Consider the following 25,584-nt stretch of genomic DNA (forward strand, 5'->3'; position numbering starts at 1 on the left):
TTCAGGTTGTGTTTAATGTATGCATAATTAAGGCATACATTAATTTCAATCTTTAACAAACATTCAGGATTTTACTGTCGCTTCGTTTGGGTTTTCATTGTACAAGAACCTCAATAACCTTGAAGCATGATGATTGTGCTCATTTTATAATGAGTGGCAGTACCTCCTTATTAATTACTTGGTTTCCAGGGACCTAAATGACATAAATGGGATCAATCCAATCTTCTGACAGCATCAGCTGCTTGGCAGTTGCAAATGGGAATCTAAGCCACCCTGTAATTGGTTTCTATAGTTTTGTGTGTGTGTGTGTGTGCACGTGTGTGACTCGATGAAATGTGGTTGACTGAGGTCGTATGCCAAGGTTAAGGTTACTTTATGGTCTCCCATGGGAGAAAATTGTCTTGGAGAATGGAAAATTGCTGTATCAAGTCCAAACATCACATTAAAACACACTGAATATAAACATGTGCAAACATCAGCCTAATCACGAGCCATTCACCCTGTTAAGGGCTACAGAAATTCAAGGCATACGTCTCAAATGACAGACCATCGCGACCTAATTCCCAAAATGTCAGATAAATCACATATTTCTTTTATGCATGTGTTATTGAAAAGATATACACAGCAACTTTGGGTTTTTAAGATCTTGCTCAAGGACATTTGAGACATGCAGAGCTGGGAATCGAATCGCTAACCTTGTGATTAAAGGACGACTTTCTCCACTTCACTGAGCAGTAGTTGTTCAGTTTGGAGGAAGTGACCTATCGAACAGAATTTCTTCAATTTCGCGCACATTATTGAGCAAATGATGCTTATCACACCAGGCAACAGACCTGTCTACTTGGATGTTGATGCTCATGTTGGAGTTGCTTGAGAGCTTCATGTTCTGTTTGTGTTTTTTTCAGCTGCCTTCACTACAAGCAACCACTGACGCATTTGGCTGCGTCACCAGGTAACACGGTCAATAGTTAAACCGAAACACCGGCAGCATCTATGGCTGCAAGCTAAATGCATGTATACATTTGGCCACTAAATATTGGGCCACTTGCTAATGCATTCTACCCACTCACTAATAGCATGCAGATCTTGAAAGTCAATTTGTTTAGGTTGCATTCATGATCTTTGCTGTTTAATGCCCCCTTGTATAGCTTGACAAGCTTTAGCACTATGCTGTACTTCCGTTGCCAAACTGCTAGTGCACACTTTCGTACCTCGTCATTAATTATAAATGGTCTATGTCAGAGAGTGCGGAATTTAATTTCACTTGTTGTGGCCCGTTTGACCCAAAAAGAATAATACTACTTAATCAAAAAAAGATTCACCTTCAACTGAACTCGGTTTTTAAGCCAAATATATGCGTATAATAGTGTTAAAAACAGAGCTAAAGTCAATACAAAAGCAGACTGGCATATGCAGCAGATCTTTATAAGTGCTTCAAGACATGGTGCACTATTCTGGAGATGGCATAATTTGTGTCATCATTGATTTTTTCATGTAATCAAATTGGTACTCATCAAGGAACGGTTGCACCTCCCTGCGTAGCTCCTCTGTCACGATCCTCTCAAAGGAGCCTATGGCCTGTACTCATTAGTTTCCTAAGGTCAAGACTTTCTGAGGACTGGAATTGTAATGGATTTCTTCTAGAGCATCGCGTGCGTGTCAGCCGCGAAGCCGTGGGTATGCCCAGATGTCCCTTTACCATTTAAATCTCGAGCTGCCACACCCAGCGTAATCATAAACAATGTATGAGTAGCAGAGTTTTCCATAAGCACTGGATGCTGACCAAACAGCTAAGTACTCATTTAAGTCCAGCCAGCTACTTTATTATATAAATTTTTTATTCTAATGAAATAGTTTTGATTGACGAGTCACTATTCGCTATGTGTGTATACGACCACGAGCATCGCCTTCAAAACAGTGCGAGCATGATGTGTGTGCTCACTTAGCTGAGAGGTTGTGTCCAGCTGAGTAGAAAGCGGAGACCGGTGTTCAGTGTTTGACAAGTATTAGCAAAATAATGTATGACAAAACGGTAACACTTGTACAGATTGAGATATTTGCGTGTATCCAAAAAAACCTGCTTAGTCTTTCATAATGTTTAAAAGTAGGCGTTCCTAATACTGACGAGAAATGTGGTCGTAGTTCTTAATACATACCGCAACATAAAGCGCTGTTTACTGATCGTGGTCATTTCACGTAGTTCTGTGGGACCAGGTTGTTTCAAAATGTGTACTTGAATGGCCCGGTTCTAAAGCCTTGAGGCTCTTTGTTGTCGTCCACCTGCTGGAGTTTCTATGAGCATAACTGGATGTTTCAACACCCTCCATCTGCAGACAGTACCTTTGTTCATGCATACAGTACACCCTCTGTCTTCAGAGCTGGATGGGTATATCTCTTGCATAACTGAACTGACTTTTGCTGTCTTTCTCACCAATATCCACTTTGCCTTTGGGATATGAAGCAATATCTCGAAATAGAGACATTGACGAGGTTTGCATATTGTTTCTGTTCCCGATTGAGTTGAAGATCAAATCTGTTGAAGCATTAGAAAAACAATTACCGTGGCAAGCAGGAAAATAATCAACGCTGCAAATTCGAGGTGTGTTGCTGTATGAACTGGAGATTAAATTGTCACAGTCAATGTTTTTGCAGTTGTGTGTGGAGAGATACAGAGAGAGAACGAAGCAGTGGTCACCACAACACCATAACACTGTACTCGAACCTATCCCTTGTGTCCTGGTTGAACTTTAAGTCTGTCTCCACCTATCTGGCTCAACCCATCAGCCCCCTACCACGCTCGGCACTGCTCAGCCTTTCAGACAGCGCTACTCAGACTTGAATCACCTGTGGAATTGTGAGGCAGGATAGAGGGGGGTTAAAAAGTAAGTAGGGCAGGTCGAGTAATAACAGCCTAAAAAAAAAGCTCTATTCAGCAGATAATCGGTTATTATTTTGTTCTTTCGGGCTCTGCTTCCATTCTGTTCTTTGTATGTTTGATGGGATTTTCACAGAGGAAACAAACAAATTCATACAGAACGGCTAGCCTTTACTTTGTTGGTTGTGCGCCTGCTGGTGGGTTAGTATGTGTAACGGTCAGTTTTGCAACAAGAGAGAACAACAAAATGCCTTATATTTGAAACGTTTAGATTTTAAACAGATGCACTTAAGCAGGAGAATAACAGATTTAATAGCAAAAGCAATACATCACAGTCTCTGAATACTGACTATTAGAGATGAATCTGCAACAGCATGTCTCTTGTAAATGGGGGGAAACGTGACACACGTCATGCACTTGTCCTTGGCATGAAAGGAGACTAGCATCAGCGAAATGACCTGCACATGTCACATTGACAGTTTGATGGGGCTTGGACTCAGCAGAATTACCTTTATTCAAACAGCACTTACCTTGAGATGGGGTTTCTGCTGGCATTGTCCTACTTTACGTCCTTTGCCTGTCATGTTGGATGGTAAAAAGAAGACACAATATGCCACATTGCATACGAATGTTTTCCTAGTTTTTCTCTATACTTGATAACAGATGCTGTAGCTGAACCACAGAGGGTGGCTCACTGGGGAGCAGCTGCAGTACTGTAAATCTCAGCAGCACCAGCAGCTACAAGAGCTGTGGCCACATGGCTCACCCGACCCACAGCTCCTGAGGGGATTTAAAGTACAGTACCCCCCCATGCATTGCCCTTATGTTAATCAAGATCAGTGTGATGGGAAGATAAACATTTGTACATATATGACAAAACAATTAGATATGAGAGTTGTAAATATAGTTCATTTTTATGCCTAGTCTGATAAACAGGTTAAGTTTTGAGATCTTGTTTTGCCACTACATGACACATGAAGACTGTGTAATCAGATTGACAACATGACATTGGACAACTTGTCTAGAGGGCTTTATCTGGAAGACGTGACTGGACCTGTCAGCCTGTGTCAGGCCACCAGCTGTGGGGGTCTGGCTGACATCCAGGGTGACACCACCCGTGGTGTTTTGTCATCTCTGCTCCCTGACCAGAGAAAGTAAGCATGGCGGACAGGTATTTTCACAACACATGATCCTCAAAATTACAGCGGTGGCTATAAGAAAGGGGCCCAGCTATTTGAGATTGAGACTGCTTAGTTTTTTTTAAGGAATGACAACAAGGTTGGCCAGTTAGGCGGTAGCCTAAACCTCACCGGATCTGAGATGTTGTTCAAATTTCACTCAAGTTACTTCCCAGTGCTAGCACCCACAGGGCATAATAACACTGCCAATTACAAGAGGAGATCATTAATCTTTCCTCAATCAAAGCAAAGACAAAATTCTTAGTTGAAATCTGTAAAATGTAGCTATTAGTCTTTTTTTTTTACATTCAAAGATTTTATTCAGGTCAGCGAATAAAGTTTTGTATGTCTGTCGTCACATTTTATGCCGTGATCACCCTAAAGATAAGTAGACAAAATTTTTTGTTTTGTTATTATTATATAAAAGTAATTTACGCTGATGTGAGATCGCTGCTAGACCTGTTAATACAGATGCGGGCTTCCCTTTACGTGCGATAAGCGGGAGAGCACACATTTTTGACCGCAGTGAAAATACATTTTTCTTTCGCTCCAAGTCCAAAGTATACCAAGCAAGCTGCGTGGGATTGTCTCCAACTCGTGTGATCCAACATTTCCAAAAACTCCAGAGTGTTGTAAAGTCCAAAAGTCAATATAAATTTAATAAAAGATAGACATAATCATTTACAGATTTCATAACATCCATCCATCCATCCATTTTCCACCGCTTATCCGGGGTCGGGTCGTGGTGGCAGCAGGCCAAGCAGGCCGACCCAGACCTCCCTCTCACCGGCAACATGTTCCAGCTCATTCTGGGGGATCCCGAGGCGTTCCCAGGCCAGCTGGGAGATGTAATCTCTCCAGCGTGTTCTGGGTCTTCCCCGGGGTCTCTTCCCAGTTGGACGTGCCTGGAAAACCTCCAGTGGGATTTCATAACATGTTACGAGAAATCTTACTACAATCCATATTTGTTTCTGTTTAAAAACAATGTTTTCACAATGTATTAATGGGGGGGTCTCGAAGCAATCAAACAAAACTCATGGAAGAAATTACCGATTAAAGAAAGTTGATTTGAATTATTTTTATGATGAAATATTCTAAACTTAAAAAATCAAATAAAACAGCATTTTAATTTTGATTTAGAATTTGAATATCAATGTTATGAATGCAGCTTCAAACAGTTCAGTACAGCCCCACAACTACTGGTGACAGAAAATGCTTTGAGTGCAACTTGAGAGTATCTAGAAGGAATCTCCCATCCAATGGACACACACAGGAGCACATGCTTGGATGACATGAGTCATTCTTCAGCATTTTCTTAGCTGCCACTGTTGATTCTGACATTTAAATAAACGTCAGGCTACTTGCACCTGGCTGCTTTCTGAAAACAGCCGTGGTGCTTGATGCAATCTAGAATTATGCTGGCAGTGCTGCTTTCCACTCTGCTGTATGTGATTGGTGCTTCCCGAGGAAAGAGGGCACTGGAGGCCAGTTTGTAAATCCCGTCTTTCCTTTGCCACACCAGGGCAGGAATAAACCACTTCTACCTAAATGCATGCCGAAAGTGTTTCCCTTTTCACTGTTCTATCAGCTGCTGAAAAGAAATTCCCTTTACAGCAACAGATGCTATTGACAGATTTTGTCTTCCAGCACATATGTTTTATTAATAATATACTGTGTTTTTGTACTCATGCAAGACTGTTGAAATAGCTTCTGCAAGAGAAATGAGCAGATTAAACCTGCCTAGAGACTCATCCACGCCCGTCACTGGCTTCATTCATACATGTAGACACAACATCCTCGAATCCAACAGTGACCCAGGGACTATAATCACTCACCGTCCCGATCTCTCTCTTTCTCTCTCTGTTTTTACTCTACTCCCCCTTTCTCTACCGCTCTCTCTTTGGATTAGTATTAATGCAGTTCAAGTAAAGTCCCGGCATCACAGTTGTTTCGTGTGCATTTTGTCACATTTCCGTGCACGCCTGGGAGCTGCCACAATAATCCGCTTTTTTATTTATTTATGTCATAGTGGTGGCTGGGAGATATTTTGAGTGAATTCCACAAGACCTCACTAAATGCCCCCAACACTCAAAAAACACATTATATCCTCTCATTCATCAAGGACTCATCTTTATTCAAGACTTTCAAATTTGTTGGCATAGTTACCGATCGCTGAATCATGTATGAGCAGCCAGTAGCTCAGTAATGACCAAAGAAAATCCACAATAATTATTTCTTAGAAGGAATGAATAAGTGTAGAAAGTAAACCACTGAGGGCTCTGTATTTAACATCATAGTGGCAAAAAGTACAAAGTACTAGGTCATGACAGAAGGTCAATGAATTTCTATACAAGTGCTTCTGCTATGGTTCATTTACCATTTTATTCTTATTTTATACGTCACTGTATTTACATCTTCTATTTTATTATTGCATGCTTATGATCCTGTATTTTAACTACTAACTTTAACTTTATTTTAGCTATCGTGTTGTTTTTATTGTTAGCTATGTTTATAAGCGTTGTTTTATATCTCGACACCATTGTAAATGTGTATTCCTCCTCAGTGGTCTTTTGAAGTTAAATCAAATATAAAAGATTAGATTATAACAGAGTGGAATATATTGTAAATTGGATAGGTGTGGTGGTTTATTTTTACCCTCACAGTCAGTCACATTCCTTGTGTCATAGCATTTCAACTGCTAGTGTCTATTAGAGTGATGTATGAATAAAATGGCCCTTCAAGTAGGAAAATAAGTGTGTTCTTTGAGGTTCACAGTGGCAAGATGCAAATATGTAACATCAAAAATAATAGGAAAAGCGGAAGAAGAACCACAATAAGCGAACAAAAGAAAAAAGGAAAAAATAACACAAACTTTATGCTTTTCTCTGTTTACTTTATCAGATTCAAGGTTCCATTCGTACCTATTATCGCCATGTCACTTAACATCTTACATGCCACCCATCTTCAAGGATGTAGGTCATTATTTCCATTGAGAGACAGCAAGACATTTCTTCAGCCATTGACCTATTCTGTACATCTGTTAACATTTTTCCACGAGAGGGCAATTAGACGTCTTGCTTTTAGCAAGCACATATCAAAGATTATTTGTTTACAACTCTGTATAAATGATTTACCCGGGACCCCAAAATAAAAACCTATGAGTCAAGGCGTAACTTTAGCATCCTGCCATTTATCAAGTGTAACCTCCACTCCTGAATCCTCCCTCAAGGCATTTAACCTTGGAGTCAGCACAGCTAGAGTGACCGATGGGTAATTTGTTACAGAAACGTGACCTTTGCCATAGCAGCTTTGCACTCACTCTAAAGCAGAAAGTGGCTTTGCTAAAGACCATATGTAGATATGAACAAGTTTTTTTTTGGAGTGTTGTGCTCTCTTGTCAAAGTCCTCGTTCCCCCATGTTAGACTAAAGCGAGAAAGAACCTGACCTCCACCCAAATATGTTTGTTTACAACATGACAGACATTAATCATATTTTTATTGGATTTTCAGATGAGAAAAAAAAGATAGTGGTTCTCAGCTGGGCGGCATAGTAATATCACAAGAGATCAAGATCTAAGGTATGAGATACAAGAAGGATAGACTTATTCTGGGGCGTCTATTATTCCATATAATGTTGGTGAATAGCTTTTTCAATTTTGGAAATAGATGTGGAGGTGGTGGTAGGCGAACATTCTGAAATATATATAAACATTTAGGAAGATTATTGATTTAATGAGTGTTAATTCTGCTTGATTTAACTGTCTTCTAAATGAGGTGCTATTCGTATGCCTAAATGAAGCTCTAGCGTAAGTTTAGACAGGAAGACTACACTCTTGCATGCCTAAGCCCGTAGTTTATTGACCATACATCTGCATCACTCCTCATGCAGGCAATGTTATTGGTTGGGGCTGTCAATCATGATATCAGCTGTCTAGATCAGCTGGTCTCTCTAGCCAATAGCACAACGACACAAGGACGTCGTTAGCCTATCATCTAGCTGCTGTTTAAATATGATTGTCTCTCTACCATACGTTCATGCTGATGTTACGCAACCCTCCACCTCCCCATCTCCGCCCAATCTTCGCAGATTCATCAGATTCATCAGCTTCATCAACTCATCATTCTATCAACCTCATCAGCCACCAGTGTCTGGACTCCACGGGGGGGATTTATATTGTTGCCGCTTAGGGCAATCACAACTCGATCATAAATCTCCTTGTTAACGCAGCATCTGTCGTAATAAAGGTTAACTACTAATGATTCACTTGTCTCTCCTGATTGAAATATGTAAAGCAGTCTGTGACCTTAAAATGCGTGGCCTCCTGGCCGGGAATGCTTTTCTCCTGTCCATTTAGTAGAATGATTGAAGATATAGAATTGTTGAGGTTCTAACATTTTTCTAGTATGAGTGACGTGAGTCACTCAAGGGGGGAAATGTGGGAGAAAATGTATTGTGTCTTGAAATATATTTATGTAAAATCAATCATATCCATAATTTGAAATGTATCCATGTATATTCACAGTCATCATCATTGTCATATGACATCACAGTCATTTAGAAGACGCTATTATCCAAAGCGACTTACAATTCAGATTCTATCACAATTCTACACCGTAGGGTTTTGGGGTTAGGTGTCTTGCTCAAGGACACATCGACATGCGACTAGTGGAGCCTGAGCCTGGGATCTAACCACCCATCCTCTGATTGAAGGACAGCCCTGCTATCCACTTCCCCACAGTCGCCCCTCATATGTTATTCACGTCACTGAGACAGGGAGTCTAGTATGGCGGCCTTGGAGCCCGGGTGAAGATAGAGGGGGGAAGACATAGATACACGAGTAGGGCACAATTTCTAACGCAGGGGAACGGAGACTGGGGTTAATTAAAAAAGATCAAAGTGGAGATAGAGGGCAGCCTTGGTGGCAGCCTCTAAATATTGTGATCGGGACTGAGATATTATTCTTGGTAAATATCTCAGTAGTAGGACTACTAGATAGTAGACATTATATAGTAGACTTACCCACCCACATCGGCTAAAGAGATATTGGTGTCTTAAATTAGAAGACTTATAGGACGGAGATTTAAACATATATCATCATCATTGTTTCCCTGGCTTTGGAAATAAAATAATCAATGCCCCTCACATAGATGGGGAGAATCCCATTTAATAAAAAAGCATTTCAAAGAAGGGTTTGCCGAGGTTATTTGTGTTTTTATTAACAACATCGATATCTAATTAAGAGGGCCAGCCATCAGAGCTATACAATTACTCATGAAGTAATTTAAAGGCTTTATTGATCTCTAAAGGGTCTACTATAATGTTAAACAGAAAAGCAAGACATTGACATACATCTGTCCACTGTAGTTGTCATGTAGTAGCGCATGTTATAACATGGTCCATGCATAAGGCACAAAGGAAACGTAAATGATCGGCGCTCCTATAGCACCCGTTCATTTTTCCCTTAACCAGTCAGGTTTCCTCCGAGCAGCCTAGCCCGGCAAAAAAATAGAAATGCTGTGTTGGCAGTTGGATCCATTAATCAAGGGCTCCCATGTGAATTCAACTAGCAAGACAACAAAGTAGGAGAATGAGCAAGGATTTGAATGTTTCTGACTGCAGTTTGATCGGCTGCTCATAGCAAACAAACAAACACAACGAGGGAAAAGTGAACACTATCTTTAATGTGTTATTAGCCAGACTTTCACTTAATTCCTCCACACGAGCCGAAGTGTCAAAGCTAAAGCGTCCGTCTCTGTGCATAATCAGCAGCCACAGTCACACTCCATCAAAGCGTTTCTGCTGCCTGTGCACTCCAGCGGAAAGGTCCAGGTCAAATCTGACATGTCTATTCTTAAGAAGAACTCTTTTTGTGCAGTTCCGCCTTCATTTCAAACAATTGCTTTCATTATAGTGTTGTGGTATTTTCCCCTGTTGTGGATCAGCTTCTTTGACTTTATGACTTAAGGTAAAACTCAATACCTAACGGCTGGCTCAGTACCTGTTATCTATCTGACTCGTGGCGAGACACCACAGGATCTCACTATTAGGAACTCAGTAACGAACACCCACAGAACACAAGAGAGATTAGATTTTCTTCAGTTCACGCAGATCTATTTGCATCATAAAGTATACAAGTAAACCGAGCTGTCCGGAGTCAACTCACTTCACAATAGCATTGTACATTATTTTATACCTCCATCCTACCCTAAACCCCCCCCCCCCCCCCCCCCCTCGGAGATGTCCTCCTCCTCCTCTGAACTTTCACCGAGCCAAGTTACACTGTGTACGTCGGCCAAGTCATAACAGAGGGTTTTTTGATTAACCGTAGTCTCCTTCCCCACTCGTCTTCTCCTGATTCCGCCTCTGGCTGCCCATCACAGCGGCCATCACTGCAACCGGCTCACGTTCTTCCCCTGCATTAGAAATCTTGCCCTACTTGTTTGTCTACGCCTTCCCCCCCCCTCTATCTTCACCTGGGCTCCAAGGCCGCTATACTAGACTCCCTGTCTCAGTGACGTGAATAACATATGACAATGATACAGGCCAATATCACAGTATGAATGTGAATATACATACATTTCAAATTATGGATATGATTGATTTTACACAAATATATTTCAAGACACAAATACATTTTTCTCCCACATTCACCCCTTGAGTGACTCACGTCACTCATAATAGGAAAATGTTAGAACCTCCCGCTGGTCTTCAGGTCCATGTACCGTATTTTCCGCACTATAAGGCGCACTTAAAAGCCTTTAATTTTCTCAAAAAACGACAGTGCGCCTTGTAATCCGGAGCGCCTTATATATGGATCAATTGGTTAATTGGTTGATCCATACTGGTTGTACACGGCGCTCTGTCAAAATGTTTCAGTACGACTGGTAAACTACAAAGCCGCACCGCGGTAAACACCGGTACTGTGCTTACTCCTAGTCCAACACCACTTGTGTGTATAAAGACCCCAAAATGGCACCTTTCAAGAGACACGCTTACGACGCTATTCTATTCTATGCGCCTTATACTTTCTGTGGCCTTTTTAACTTCTACCCCTGTGGTTCTAGACTATTTTAGATTGGGATTAGGTTTACCATGATAATGTTCTTTTAGATATAACTATAATTCCCGGGGCGAATATTGCTGGTTAGCCTCATCAGGCTCTTCGGTGAGCACAGTGGCTAGCTCTGATTCAGATTCAGCTCTCCCGACCCGATTCTTGGCATGTGTGCCATGTGCAAGAACACCGCACTTTGCCGTGGCACTTTCCAAATTGCTTTCTTTTGATGGTTGTAGAGACTTAGGGAGAGTCTTTCCGCATAAAAGCAAAATATGAATACCCTGTGCTTCCTCATGTGGTTGGAACTGCCATCTCTTTATGTCACCTCTTCCATCTTGCACACAGCACTGGGTGTGAATATACCAAAGCAAGAAAGTACATTTCAAGGTGAGGGAAAACCACATGGTCTTATAGTTCAGTTTGCACCAGTCTTTATACTGGCATGAAACCAGATCCATTTAGAATTGAAATTCATGATATGAGACATGCATTTCACTTAAAATGTACATATTCCTGACTAATTGAAATGTATTCATAAACCTGGGGTGGTTTTTCTCACATTAACATACATTAAAATGGGCGTCCTGCAGTATGTTCTGCCAAGGGCCGCGTACTAACACGCCTTCCATGCTTTGTCGGCACCTTCACACTGACCTCAGTAACTTCCCATGAAAAGGTGTTAAACCTGACTATTGAGCGTGGGTATTGAAATGCCTGGTTCATTAGTGCAGTCGGGACATAAGGGTACATTGGGTCCAGGTTGCTCCACCTGCTTCTAACCTTCAGCACATGTACATTATATCTCACATGGAACCTGTATACCACATGCTGAACATTTGAAATTAAATTGAATACCAACAGTCTCCCTACTGTAAAATTAGTATCAGAATGTGTTTCTTCCACTCTAAGAAAGAGGCATCATATTCACATTCCACATGCATCAGTGTAACAGCCTGCAACAGTTGGCAGTTAATGGACGTCTTCAAAGGATATTTTGCAGGAAATAAGTTAATAAGACACAAAGTTTAGTTTGGTTATTTGTGAGGTTAAAGTATAGATTTAGGTTAAGTAATTAGAATACACATTTTTGCACAAGAAAATTCAGAGACAGTATATCTGCTGTGGGAAACCAAACAACGTTTGTGTTGAGATTTCAGGAAAGTAGACTGTAGTCCAACGATACATTAGCATTTCTGTGTAAACACATTTTCAATTTCACACAAGTTCAATTTTGAATGACAACAGTCAGAGCAGAACATGCTTGGCGACATATCAAAGTACTGAAAGACCTCCCTGCTTGGAAAACAGCATAACTCCGAGAGCAAAACATTTATCTGGTACAATGGAAAATGTGAGTGTTCCAATCCAAATCCAAAGCAGTCTGGAGGAAACAGACGGCTAACAACTAGTCGAACAACATCCCTGCTGTAAAGCGTGAAGGTGGCCGTCTCATGCTGTGGGTGCTCTTTTCAGCGCAGAGGGACACAGGATTTGTGAGGTTGGAGGAAGAAAAGCAGCCAAATGGGAAGCCCTGTGTTATGGTGAACGTTTGTGTTCCCACATGAGGGATATACAGTCAAGAGAGTCTATGTTTATGAACCCAAAGTCTTTATTAATATAATTATAAACAAAGATCAGTTCTTGGCCAGTGTTTATGTTGTGAGATGGAAGTGCAAGAGAAGCTTTTTGGGGAAAATAATTGTACACTGATTAGTGAGTGGATATACAGAGTGAAGTATTAAGCTTATTTGAGAGGAAGATATGAATCTAGATGGGGTGACCTCTTGGATGTTTACAATTTGTAAATAGAGAACTGCCAAGAGGAGGAGCTTACAGTAAATGATTGGATGGAAGTAGTCAATGAACAAGTAGAAGCAGAAGATTTAGGAATAAAATAGTCACCTCTGACTGCACTTACGCTAAGCTGCATATCAAATCAAAGCCCTGCCATATCACTGCAGTGGCTTCAGGACAAGAAAGTGACAGTCCTGGTATGACCCAGTAAAACCAGGTCTTGAATCCCTTTGGAAAATCTGTGGAAAGACCTCAGTATAGCTGCTCACAGACACTTCACTTTCAGCTCAACTACATCGGAGAAACTGTGCTCTGAAAAAAATAGGACAAAATCCATACTTCAAATGCTCCAGGCTGCTACAGACTCAGAGGTGTCATCACTGCCGACATTAATTAACTATTGACTCGGGTGGTTAAAACTCATTTGGATGTGATGCCTTTTATTGTCAGTGTGTCCAAAATAGAAAGATAAAAACATTTTGTGTGATAGTATCTCCAAAAGAATAATCATCATATTCCATTTTAGAGATCATGCTGCAACACCATACATTGTGAGAAATGTTGAGCTGGCTTGAGACTGTCCAAATGCACTGGATATCGTTTTGTTCTTGTCAGCGAGTGTGTCAAAATGCTCAGACTTGTACCTAAAACGGTGGCAAAATGTGGGATTGCAGAAATGGAAAAGGGACACAGCACCAGGCCATATCTCTCCTCAAGCCAAATGAAAACTCAGAGTGATGCGTCAAACACAGGTCTAGTCACAGTGACAGAGACAGTGACAGAGACAGTCCGACAGTCAAAAGAGCCAGCTGCCTGTAGGCTTTTCCAGAAAGGACCTCGTCAAGGTTAACACTGAGTGACTTGAGTTTAAAATCAGGTAACAGGGTTGTTAGAGTAAAGAATAGCCAAGGGAGGGAAAGGGAACTCCGTAAAGATGACTGTTTGCATGTTGTGTCAACATCTTCTCTGAACATGGAAAATATATTCTCATTTGGCAGAATGCATAGAGATTCCCTTGCAGCAGCCAGCCTTCATCTCTGCGCGCACCACTATTTACTTGTTTTTGTCAGCTGAATGAGAGATAATTTTAAAAAGCACGAAACTATATAAATAGTCACACGTGATCCCTGGCAGTAGAATAGTTGCTATATTCTACGGGAGATAACGGGCCACAGCAGCGTGCTTCTAATGCTCAGGTGAGACTGACAGCTCTGCCTGCGGGTTGGGGGAGTGTGTCTGATACTGACAGACCAAATGTCAGCGCAGGAATGAAATTGCTCCGCAGTGATTGTAGAGATATACGATGTGCTTAGTTCCCATCTGACATGCAGTAAACGCATCTTGTCGTCCGTGACATGGTGTTTAACATCGGCAAACTGGATCTGGTCTTGTCATTAGGCCTCATAATATGGTACTCACTACTATACATAGAACACATTCCGCTGATATACAAGTGACAGCTGTGAAAATGGCTGTGTGGCTGGATGTTATGCTCCTTCGACATCCTCACGACAGGCCGCTCAACGGTAAATAAAAGGAGACACAAAGCAGTGAGTGCTTACACACACACACACACACACATATCCACACACACACACACACACACACACATATACACACACACACACACACACACACACACACACACAATGAGGCAGTTTCCACAGAGAGTAAAAGGATATTTGCTCCTTTGTCCTGTTCTAGTGCGTGTCGTGTATTTCATTTGAAAGAGGTTGGGGATCACAGCCGCTGACTGCAACCTCTCAGTGTGCAACAGTGTGTTCTCTGACAAGTCAAGTCTAATTTCCCCTATTAGTTTTGGAACAACAAATACACTCGTGTGCCCTTGATTAGTGGTCGGCTTGTACATCATGTCCTTGCTGGCAATTAGACAAATGCATTATTTAGTGACAGGGACCCCCCTCCCTTTTATTCATTTTTTTTCCCTTTCATTATTCACCAACATCTACAGGTGACAATTGAATGCAAGTTCACACTCCACAAATCACTGGGGTAAACTACCAAATATGTTTATGCATACACACAGGCGTACATATACATAAACAATACAAATTTAGATTGCATTCGCTCTCAATCGCTAGCCTTGAGGCCCTTTCCCTGTGGCTTATGTAATGAAGTAGGAACAAAAACAAATGGATGTCTCTAAAGAATTGAGCTGGTATTTTTGCATTTTTCAGCATATTTACAAATCATGTATACTTAAACTACTGCCAGACATTTCCAAAGCATTACATAGTTTTTTTTATGGATTTCCAAAGGACAGTCCTTCCTGCCAGACAGCTTTTACTTTGCTTTCAAAATCTCATTGCGTTTTTTTTATTTTTATTTTTTAAATGAGGAGCCTTGAACCTAAAATGTTGATCACCACATGGAACATCGTCAGTGTGATGGTTTCACATTTTTCAGAGTTATTGCTCCGTGGTAATGCAATTACCACTCCACTCCATTTCCCAAATTAGGAGTTTCTGGCTTGTATGGCAGTGAACCTTTACCCGAGCTTGAAATTGCCCCATCAGAAAACACCTATTTGGCATTACGGCTGTTTTTTTTATATGAATGTTTTTCTACTATATCCTCTTTTTCTACTATATGCTATAACAAGCTAAATACTGCACATTTTTCATTCAGGCAGATCATTCCAAAATGTTTCTGAATGAATAAGTTGGCACTCTCTCTCTCGGTACGTCACTCTCTCTCTCTCTCTCTCTCTCTCTCTGTTTTGTGAATTTGGGTGACCAATCTGCTGTGCTTCTGTTGTCAATGGCTCATGTGTCCTCCTTTGTGTCTCCTGTGGGTGTGTGTTTTGTCTCTAGGGAATATCTTTGTGGTGAGCCTGGCAGTGGCAGATCTTGTGGTGGCCATCTACCCGTACCCTCTGGTCCTCACCTCCATCTTTCACAATGGCTGGAACCTGGGTTACGTCCACTGCCAGATCAGTGGCTTCCTCATGGGCGTCAGCGTCATCGGCTCCATCTTCAACATCACCGGTATTGCCATCAACAGATACTGTTACATCTGCCACAGTCTCAAGTATGACAAACTGTACAGTGACAAAAACTCTGTCTGCTATGTGATGCTAATCTGGGCGCTGACTGTGGTCGCCATCGTGCCCAACCTGTTCGTGGGTTCACTCCAGTATGACCCACGGGTTTACTCCTGCACATTTGAGCAGTCAGCCAGCTCAGCGTACACTATCGCAGTGGTTTTCTTTCACTTCATTTTACCCATCATGATTGTCACATACTGCTACCTGCGCATTTGGATACTGGTCATACAGGTGCGGAGACGGGTCAAGCCAGACAACCGGCCCAAACTGACGCAGCACGACGTCAGAAACTTTGTCACCATGTTCGTGGTTTTTGTGCTTTTCGCCGTTTGCTGGGCTCCGCTCAACTTCATCGGCCTGGCCGTAGCGATCAAACCAGAGGTGGTGGTTCCCCTCATCCCCGAGTGGTTATTCGTGGCAAGCTACTTCATGGCCTACTTCAACAGCTGCCTTAATGCCATTGTGTATGGTGTGCTGAACCAGAACTTCCGGCGTGAGTACAAACGCATTGTAGTGTCAGTGTGTACGGCACGCATCTTCTTTCAGGACAGCTCGAACGATGCAGTGGAGAGGCTCAAGAGCAAACCGTCACCACTCATCACCAACAACAACCAGGTCAAGGTGGACTCTGTCTGATCCAGAACTCCGAGAAAAAAAAGGAAGCAAACATGAAAAGATATGCAGTGACTGAGCGTAAAAAAAAAGAAGAGAAAAGTTGAGAAAAATACCAAATATGAATATAACACGGCTTCTATCCTCTGAGCTTAGTCATATGGTGCTATCTGACCTCTGAACAATCGGTAAAAGCAGGGGTGCATATTATCTTTGTCTTTTATCAAGCACTCCTGTTTGACTCTGCAGTACTTGTAGTACAGTAAATATATGATGTCCGTTTTGTTTTCATGTTTACAGTGATGATATAAATGTATCATGCATTATATAAGTATTTATTTTGTATGAAATGTTATGTTAAATGAAAACAACATTTTATCAGGCAAATAAAAAATAAAAAAAATCTACAAAAGTTGGTTAAAAACATAACCAGAAGTTTATAAATTTAACCAATTTTAATATTCTCATTTGTGACACTGTAACACTAATTGAGTGTAAGCAATGTGGGTTGCTGCTGTATTATTATACCCTGCAATACATTAAGTGGAATATATATTTGAATCTCTCTCTCTCTCTCTTTCTCTGCCACCTTGTGAGCTCATTATACTGTATGCATGGATATGCAGGAATCGTTCTAATGCAAAATAAATGCGATATTTATCGTGCTTTAGTCCTGTGTCCAATTTTCTCCCAAATGCAAGTTTAATGCAATGCTGTAAATGCATAACTTTGGTCATTTTTCATAGTTTTAACCATCTTACCTAACCATTATCATAACAATGTACTCCCTAAAGCAATTTCTGATATCTCTGTAGACAGCCTCTCTAAAGTGAAGTTCAACGGGGGAAACACGAACTGTAAGATGAAGTAGTAGAAGAAGAAAAAGTGCATGTGAACAATTACAGCAAGTGAAGTATATTAAAGTTAAACAAGGAAGTGAGTCTCTAAACTGTGATGGATGTTAGGTTGTTGCTCCGATGTTATTGTTACCGATAGGCATGAAAGCCAAAAACAATGAAAATAAGATCCAAGTTGTAACCAAATGTCCACTCAAACTAATGTAGCGTGATACAGCAGAGGTGTTTCTAGCATTTATTCTAATTTGACTATAAATGGTTGGAGACAAACATTTTAAAGTAGAATAAAGCAATACAATTCAACCAAACGTTGAATCAGCATCTCTCTTAAACAATTTCAACCAAAGCGGAACATTATAACATTCATTAACGGGCCATTGTATAGGATTTGGTGGCATCTAGCGGTGAGCTTGTAAATTGCAACCAACTGAAACTTCTCCCGTGTGTGGTGAACTACGGGGGCCAACAGGAAAGGAAAATTGGCCCTATTCAGTCTGCTCCCTATGAAGATATAAACGGGTCATTCTAAGGTAATGGATCACAACAATTCTTATTTTGAGGTGATTATACACGAAAGAAAATTATTATATTCCATTTCTGCCAATAGATCCCCCTAAACGCTACACACTGGCCCTTTAAAGTAGAACGTATTGCAGAGTTGTTGAATTAATCTAGGTGTACCTCACAAACTGGCAACTGTGTGTACTTAAAATGTTATTTTTGCCAGAACATGAACGCCTTTACATTTTTAAATCTTGTAGATATATATTTATGCCAAGGATCAACTATGACAGCTCCTACGAATCTGCCTGAGTAATGTAATTGTATCCTAAATGAACAGAACAAATGAATATGATTCGAGTTGTAAGGTGTATCCGCAAAACTGCAACCTGTTTTAAGGATACATCTTGGTAGCGGATCGATACTCTTTATCGGTCTATATGCAGGTTTAGGTATTTTAAATCGTAATCAGGATGCAGAAAATGGCATCGGAACATCTCTAAGTATGATAAGGCTTTATGTTAGGCCCCCCCCCCCCCCCCTCCCTCCCCCTTCTCCCCCCTGTCAGCCACATATGTGCTGTAGTTCACCACTGAAGCTATAAGGTTCTCTCTACAAACACATTTCGAGGTTAACATATACGTTGGAAGGCACCAGTGTCCTTCTGCAGTACACAAGAGGCAGGGACTGTATAGCCTACTGTACGTCATTGCTTGCATGTGTGTTGCACTGCATGCGCGGGCAACCCGGTTAGTGGAACACAGACAAAGGCATCATGCATCACAGGGGAGAAAGGCTCAACTACGCATTTGAAATCCACTTGGCTTACATAACGGCCGCTGACCATCATCCTCGAAGCGAAAAGCTGAAAGAGCCAGCTCCCAGCAGACTCCCTGCCCCCTTCTGTTTAATCCCAAGAGCTGTGTGTGGTAGGAAAGGACGGAATGGGTTGTGGATGAGCAAATGTAAAAATCCCAGGGATTTACCCTGTCCCAAAACAGAGTTATAGTGTAATCTGGGCCCAAAGATTTTTGAAAGCCCAGGATGTACAACAATAAAGAGAAAAGTCAGGTGTTACATGACCAGTCACACTGATTTAGGCCCATCTTCTATAACCGATTCAACACCAAGAAAAGAGGATAGAATGTGTCCGTTACTGTGGCAAGGCCAAATATCAAAGTACCAGGAGAGCATATCCTTCGAAAAGCACAACACAACAAAGCCCACACCGTCTTCAATAAAGCTCTGCATTCTGGGACATTTTGACAGGAAAGATCTCTATTTCTTGAAAAATGTGGTTATAATGGACACTGGACATGTCAATACAGTATTTATTCACTAGACTCTAAGCCAAGTAAATGTCTCTCCTGGAGTGGTACTGTTGATCGATATAAAAAAAAATAAACGCACACACATCATAACACAAAACATATGTTCTCCATCAGCTATTCTCAACCACTGGGCCGGTGCCCACTGGTGAGCCTCATCTAGTGGGTCGCGGAGGTACTGCCAAATGGTTTGATTAAATTAAAGAAATATTCGTTTTTGTAATTTCATTTAAATACATTTAAATATCACTAAAAAAACAAAGAGCAAAATTCAGTTGAGCTTCAAAAGTCTCAGCGGCAGATATCTCGAAACTTCAGCAAATGGAGACGAAAAATGCACTCTTCATTACTGCGTTACACAAGTGGGGAAATGTGTTCATATGAGCTTCTTGAGTCACTCTCGACATATTTTAAATTCAAATTTTGCTTGCTGGCCACAGGGGGCAAGTCTCCAGACATGAACACCTCTTTTCACATGACTTAAGTTATGTACTTCAGCAACCTAATGACATCTGAGCAAGTCCAGTTTGAAGAAGGCCATTGGGATGCGGTCGTTTAAAAAAATAAAAAATAAAAACGAATTTGAATGCTTATTCTTTTACTGTCGCCTCTTTTTTTTTTACTTAACAGCTGTCTTTCAATGATGAGCCTCTTTATTTGTAACATTATTTTAACTGACCCTTTGATATCTTCACTTTGAACGTCCTTCACTTGAACAAAGCTCGATGGATACAGGATGTAAAAAAGAAAGATGTTTTCAGGGTGTCAGTACTCAATTTAATATATATATATATATATATATACACACACACAGTGGGTTAATTTTTCTAATTATCCTGTTACAGAATCTGCAGTATTCTCCTGTCACTGCAAGCAGCAACTTTTACATTACACACAGTAATTGAATCTATTGTTAATGTAGAAATATTGATTGGTGCAGCTTTAGGGAATTTAACCTCAAAAAGGAAAAAAGAAGAAGAAAAAAAATCCCACAAACACATAATAGACCGTAAATGAGGTTGTGTATCTAATACATTTAGTTTACCCTTTAAGGTGCGGCTGTGTCTCTGATGTTTGTTTTGGCATGGCTTTGAGTCCCAATTAAAGATTTTTTAAGAACAAAGAAATTGTTAAGATTCTGGCTCTTGCAGGTCTGTCCTCCCATTTTCCCCTCACAGAGACATAATCTACAGAGGAGTCAGTGCTGCCACCTGGGCCCCATGAAAGGTCCCCGAGCTGTTGCCGCCTGGTATAGGAAAACATTTTGAGAAAGAGAGCAGAGACATCATAAATATCTCACCACCAGTGGAGTTACTTATGAGGTGAGATGTCAAAGATATGTGTTGAAGAGAGGTAACCATAAGCAGTTCAACAAAACAATGCTAGGCATTTTCATACTGCACTCCCACACTAACCTCTACATTTGTGCTAAATTGAATGCAATCTTTTTTAGGATGTCTAGCAGCATGACAATGAGCCACTTGTCAGAAGTACGTCTTGACAACCATTTCCATTTGTTTTTGCTACTCTGCAGTATATTTATTTCATTCTTTCCGCCAAGAGCAGCCGCTTCGCTTCTCGCCTCGTTCAGCTATTCTCTGTTGCAGGTTTTTTCTTACTTTCTCCAGCTGTCATCCAATAATGGAAGTTGTTTTCACATACCTTTTACCACATTTCCCATTGAGAGGAAAATATAGACAGAAAAGAAAAAAAAGCGAGTAACAATGCACGCAGAAGATGCTCCTAGTTTGTATCATTAATAAGGTTTCAGAATGTATCGGATACAGTTGACAAAAGTTATCTATAGCAATAATAATGTTCCAAAATGATGGAAATTGCATCGGTTAAAGTCAAAGAGTATATTTTAATTGAGTTTTGTAAACTTAGTTTCGGGAACAAGGACCATGCCCAGAACACAGCTCATTTCCTCTGCACACAGTATTTAAGTACAACGAACTTGTTCACTTCCTCAGAGCTTCTGAAGAGACGGCCCCCACTCAACAGTCTCCACTCCCCACCGGATGCCAACGGTCCCCCATCGCTCCCCTCCAACCTTGGTTCTACAACCCCTACCCTCCTCGTTCCTTCTTCCCTACACCCTTTACTCCCTTATCTTTCATCCCTCCACCCACATCCCTTCACCCCTCGACCCCTTTCCGCTTCCTAAATCTAACCCTCTGCAATAAACCTTTTGAAACCCATATAGCGTGGTCCTTGTTGATGAATTTTCTGTAGAATGTAGGCAAAATGATTACTGTGATGTCATGTGAATATGTGATTAATGGGAGTACAAGCACCTTTGGATGAAGTCCAGTTCTATCCATCCCTCCCGCTGGAAGACTACTGTCTTTCTCACAAGCACGCATAAAACTAATCAGCAAAGACAGCTCACTCCGCTTACTCACTACTCTCTAGGGGTTCCCTGTTGCAGCTTGTATTAAGTTAAAATCTGTATTGTTTGCCTTGAGAATGGCCAACGAACACACAGGGCAATAATACAGATGCTCAGTTTTTTTTTCCAGTTTCCAATGGCCTTGTGTTTTAACAATGATTAAAGTGGTTTGGAAGAGCAAGGTCTCTGTTCAGCCCATGACATCTGATTAAAGGCTTATATTGAAAGATATAATGGATTCTCATTAAAGAAAATATATCTCATATTCATGACAATTTATTATTTCCACCACGTGAAAAAAAGCCTTTTCTCATTTAATGATGATATTTTTACATATAAAGAGAACATTTTCTCTTTTAACAAGATACTTTCATGCCAACAGGAACTTTTTTGGTGAGGAGAAAACTATCCATTTAAAGCCCACTGAGAAGACACTGCTGCCTATGGATGTCAGAGTTTAGACAGAGTAAATACCAATAAAGCCATAGGCTTTGTAATGTTCATACTACGTAACTTCCAATAACGGTTGCTCGATATACAGAACATCACGTCGCTCACTGTACTACGTCACTTGCTCTGCCCTAATACAAAAACATCCACATTAAACGTGTCAGTGGTTTGCCAAAAAATGTATGCCAACATTTCTTTCCTGGCAACTGGGCTGACAACATTTTTTTTGTTCCAATTAGCTCAGAGGCAGAGATGGCCTAAAAAAAAAATGTAAGGAAGACCTGTACCTGAGGCCTGTCTCACTAAACCGGATTAATAACTTAAGTGGTCAATTTAACACCTGGAGGCCTTTTACACCTGCAACATAGACTGAAGTCAACTACTCCTTGACAGAAGGAAAAATCCCCTCGCTAATTCAACGTCGGAATCACAATTTTTTCATGTACCTAAAACTCAAAGTATGCATAAAGCCTGCACGAGAGCGCTCAGGTATTTGTCAGTTTAACCCATAGACTGTATATGAGAAGTGGACGTAGTCGTCGAGACCTCAGCCATTGGTTTGTTGACTGCCGCTTTGACACCTTGAGTTCGGCGATTTAGCCGTCGCCATCTTGGATTACGGCCGTCGGTTTGGCTGGTTTAACTGATTTTCACAGAGTTATATTTTTCTCTCATCAGGAGTAGAAATAAACATGACACTCTTTAAGAACCATTTGGTAGACAATTTCACCTCTTGATGACACATTTTAACTTTTGTTCTTTTAACTTTATTTCATTATGACTCATGAGCTACAGTGGCATTTGGGAGTTCAGAATAACAAATATAGCACGTCTATGCAAATATCAGAGATTAGATATTGTAGGAAAATTACTTCAAGAGACAGGATGTTTCAAATTTGGAGCTATATTAGCATTGGAGCAGTTGACATTAAACAAGCATCATTTATTTTTCGATCCGTGTTCTGTACAATGCTGTGTGTGAGCGCTGGATTATTTCATCCGAGGATACTGCCAGGAGAGGCACGAAGATGACTCATGTTCGAGGACCTGGGTTTCAGTTCGCTCTCAGACAACACTGACATTCTTTCTAGCCCTCATCCTTTATTACTTTGAGATATTAAACAACCTGTGCAGTACCTGCGGACATGGTTTCATTGGACAGGAACTCGGTGCTCCAGTCATGAGTGCATGAGACTGATGAGGTGAGCCACGCAGCCTCCTTTGGTGCTCTCGAGGAACACTTGCCAGGGGAGCGTGAGGCTGATATCATAATAGCTTGAGGTGAGATGTATGTGTCCTAATTAGTGTGATACTACTTATACATTGTGAGATAATTAGATTTTATTTAAAAATCAGATTTGCAGACGATATCATTATCTGGCATGAAACACTGACCCTGGTGTGTAGCTCACACACGCTCACACACACACACACACACACACACACACACATGCAGATACATACTGTATATCAAAGCCTTTTAACTCAACTTACTTGTCACTGTAGGGAAAGCATAGGTGTTACTAATAACAGCAAAAACTTTCTCTGAACTGCACCTCGCCTGGAAAGTGAACAGGATCAGGCAGGGGCAAGTTTGTGAGTGTGTGTGTGCGTGCGTGTGTGTGTTTGAGACTCCTCTTAACTCCTCTTAATACTGCGGAGAATTCCCTTATTGAAACAGTAAAGGGGCTTCACGGTGGTGTGGTGGCTTGCACTGTCGTCTCACAGCAAGAGGGTTCGATTCCCGGGCTGATGTTCTCCCCGCGTCAGCATGGGTTCCCTCCGGGTTCTCCGGCTTCCTCTCACAGTCCAAAGACATGCAGCTTAGGTTAATTGATGACTAAATCGTCCATAGGCGTAAATGTAAGCATGAATGTTATCCGTCAGCCCTGCGATAGTCTGCCGACTAGTCTCTAGCCAACCCTCCGCGACCCTGAACAGGATAAGCGGTTAAAGATAATGGATGAATTGACGGAAACAGTAAAGTATAAATGAAAGCATTCACATTCCTCTTTATACCTGGATTAGAAGCAATGATGGTATTTATGAAAAGCTTTTTTTCTTCTTTTCTTCCTTTCCAAAGAGTAAAAGTGCTCTTTGGAAAGGAAGAAAATAAGGGCTTAGTTTGACAGCCCTGGTTGTCTTGGTGGACTGGACAAGGTCAATTGAACATTTTAGTGTGAGCTGAATATATATATGTATATATATATATATAAATTACTTTTACCTTACTTAGATATTTAACTATGGGGGGTGCCTCATGTCTGCAGCTTTTCTTAAAATGCATACAATCTTAAAAATGGGTAGTTTTTTCACTTTTAAAGTTTTAAACATTTACTATTTTGCTAAACTAGTCCAACAGGATGTTAAATATTCTGTATAGCAATCAAAACGTTTTTCAAAATAAAAAGTATCCATGCCATGGTGAAATTCAACACATTAAAAACCTAACATCAGTGAGGCAAATGGAAATAAATCATTTTTTCAGAGCTGTGAATGTACAAACGCCATGGCAGTCTAGATGTCTTTGTCTTTAACCACTCATTGCATTATTTACATTGAAGGGCAGTCATATTTCATTTCATGTTGGCAGCTATTTTTAGAAACCTGAGAGAAGTGTAGGCACGAACGGTTATCTGGGTCACATGTAACTCCATGTACATCTTTGTGTGTGCGTGTGTGTGACTGTGTAAGGTAGAGAAAAGGTAATAGAGACACACGGTTTCAGTTTTCATGCGCTTGCTTTCCCATCTGCTTCACTCCCCCTTCTATCTTCAACCGGGCTCCAAGGCCGCTATACTAGACTCCCTGTCTCAGTGACGTCAATAACATGACAATGATACAGGCCAATACCACAGTATGAATGTGAATATATAGGGATACATTTCAAAGTATGGATATGATTGATTTTACACAAATATATTTCAAGACACAAACACTTTTTTTCTTCCACACAACGTACAGTTACGATCAGATGTTGATGCCGGACTGTTAAGAGAACATGAACTGAAACTCACACAATTGACAGTCTGGTGACGAGGCAAAGACAAATGCTCTTTTTGACTCACTGAAATGAATTTGATGAGATTAATTCATGTTTGGAGTTCTCCTGGTTACATATGTGCATATGTGCTAAGGCTGTGTCCAAAATTCAGAGGCTAGATCCTCATAAGTCCCCATGTTTTGACCAAATACATCATATCGGGTCGACGACGACTGTCCTATGTCAGTCCCATTTCCACCATCCGTGGTGCATATGTCCGTTGTAAATGCTTCTTTCTTTTCTTATTTTTTTCTTAACTTCACAAGTTACTGCACTCGGCCTTTGCAGGGCAGTAGGAAACAAGTGAAGGGATTGGAAGCAGGTGTGCAGATAAGAGTTAGGCGTTATCAGGTGACTGGAACTGGTGGGAACACAATGACGGCATTGTTGCTGTTAAACGTCAATGTTGATGGATGTGTACCTATAAAT

At 40.9% G+C, this 25,584-nt stretch overlaps 1 protein-coding gene across 1 annotated transcript in view; it reads left to right on the top strand.

The window, feature by feature from the left end:
• The window catches only part of mtnr1aa (melatonin receptor 1A a), a 32,037-nt gene extending 14,892 nt beyond the window's left edge, over window positions 1-17,145 (top strand). Inside the window, exon 2 of the mRNA XM_076091500.1 lies at window positions 15,740-17,145. Coding sequence (XP_075947615.1) covers window positions 15,740-16,608 — 869 coding nt within the window. The 3' untranslated portion in view covers window positions 16,609-17,145. The remainder of the gene's footprint in view (window positions 1-15,739) is intronic.
• The last annotated feature ends 8,439 nt before the right edge of the window (window positions 17,146-25,584 follow it).

This window comes from Anarhichas minor, unplaced genomic scaffold (assembly GCF_050575085.1).
Source record: "Anarhichas minor isolate MPS153535 unplaced genomic scaffold, ASM5057508v1 ptg000014l, whole genome shotgun sequence".
Classification (NCBI taxonomy): Eukaryota; Metazoa; Chordata; class Actinopteri; order Perciformes; family Anarhichadidae; genus Anarhichas; species Anarhichas minor.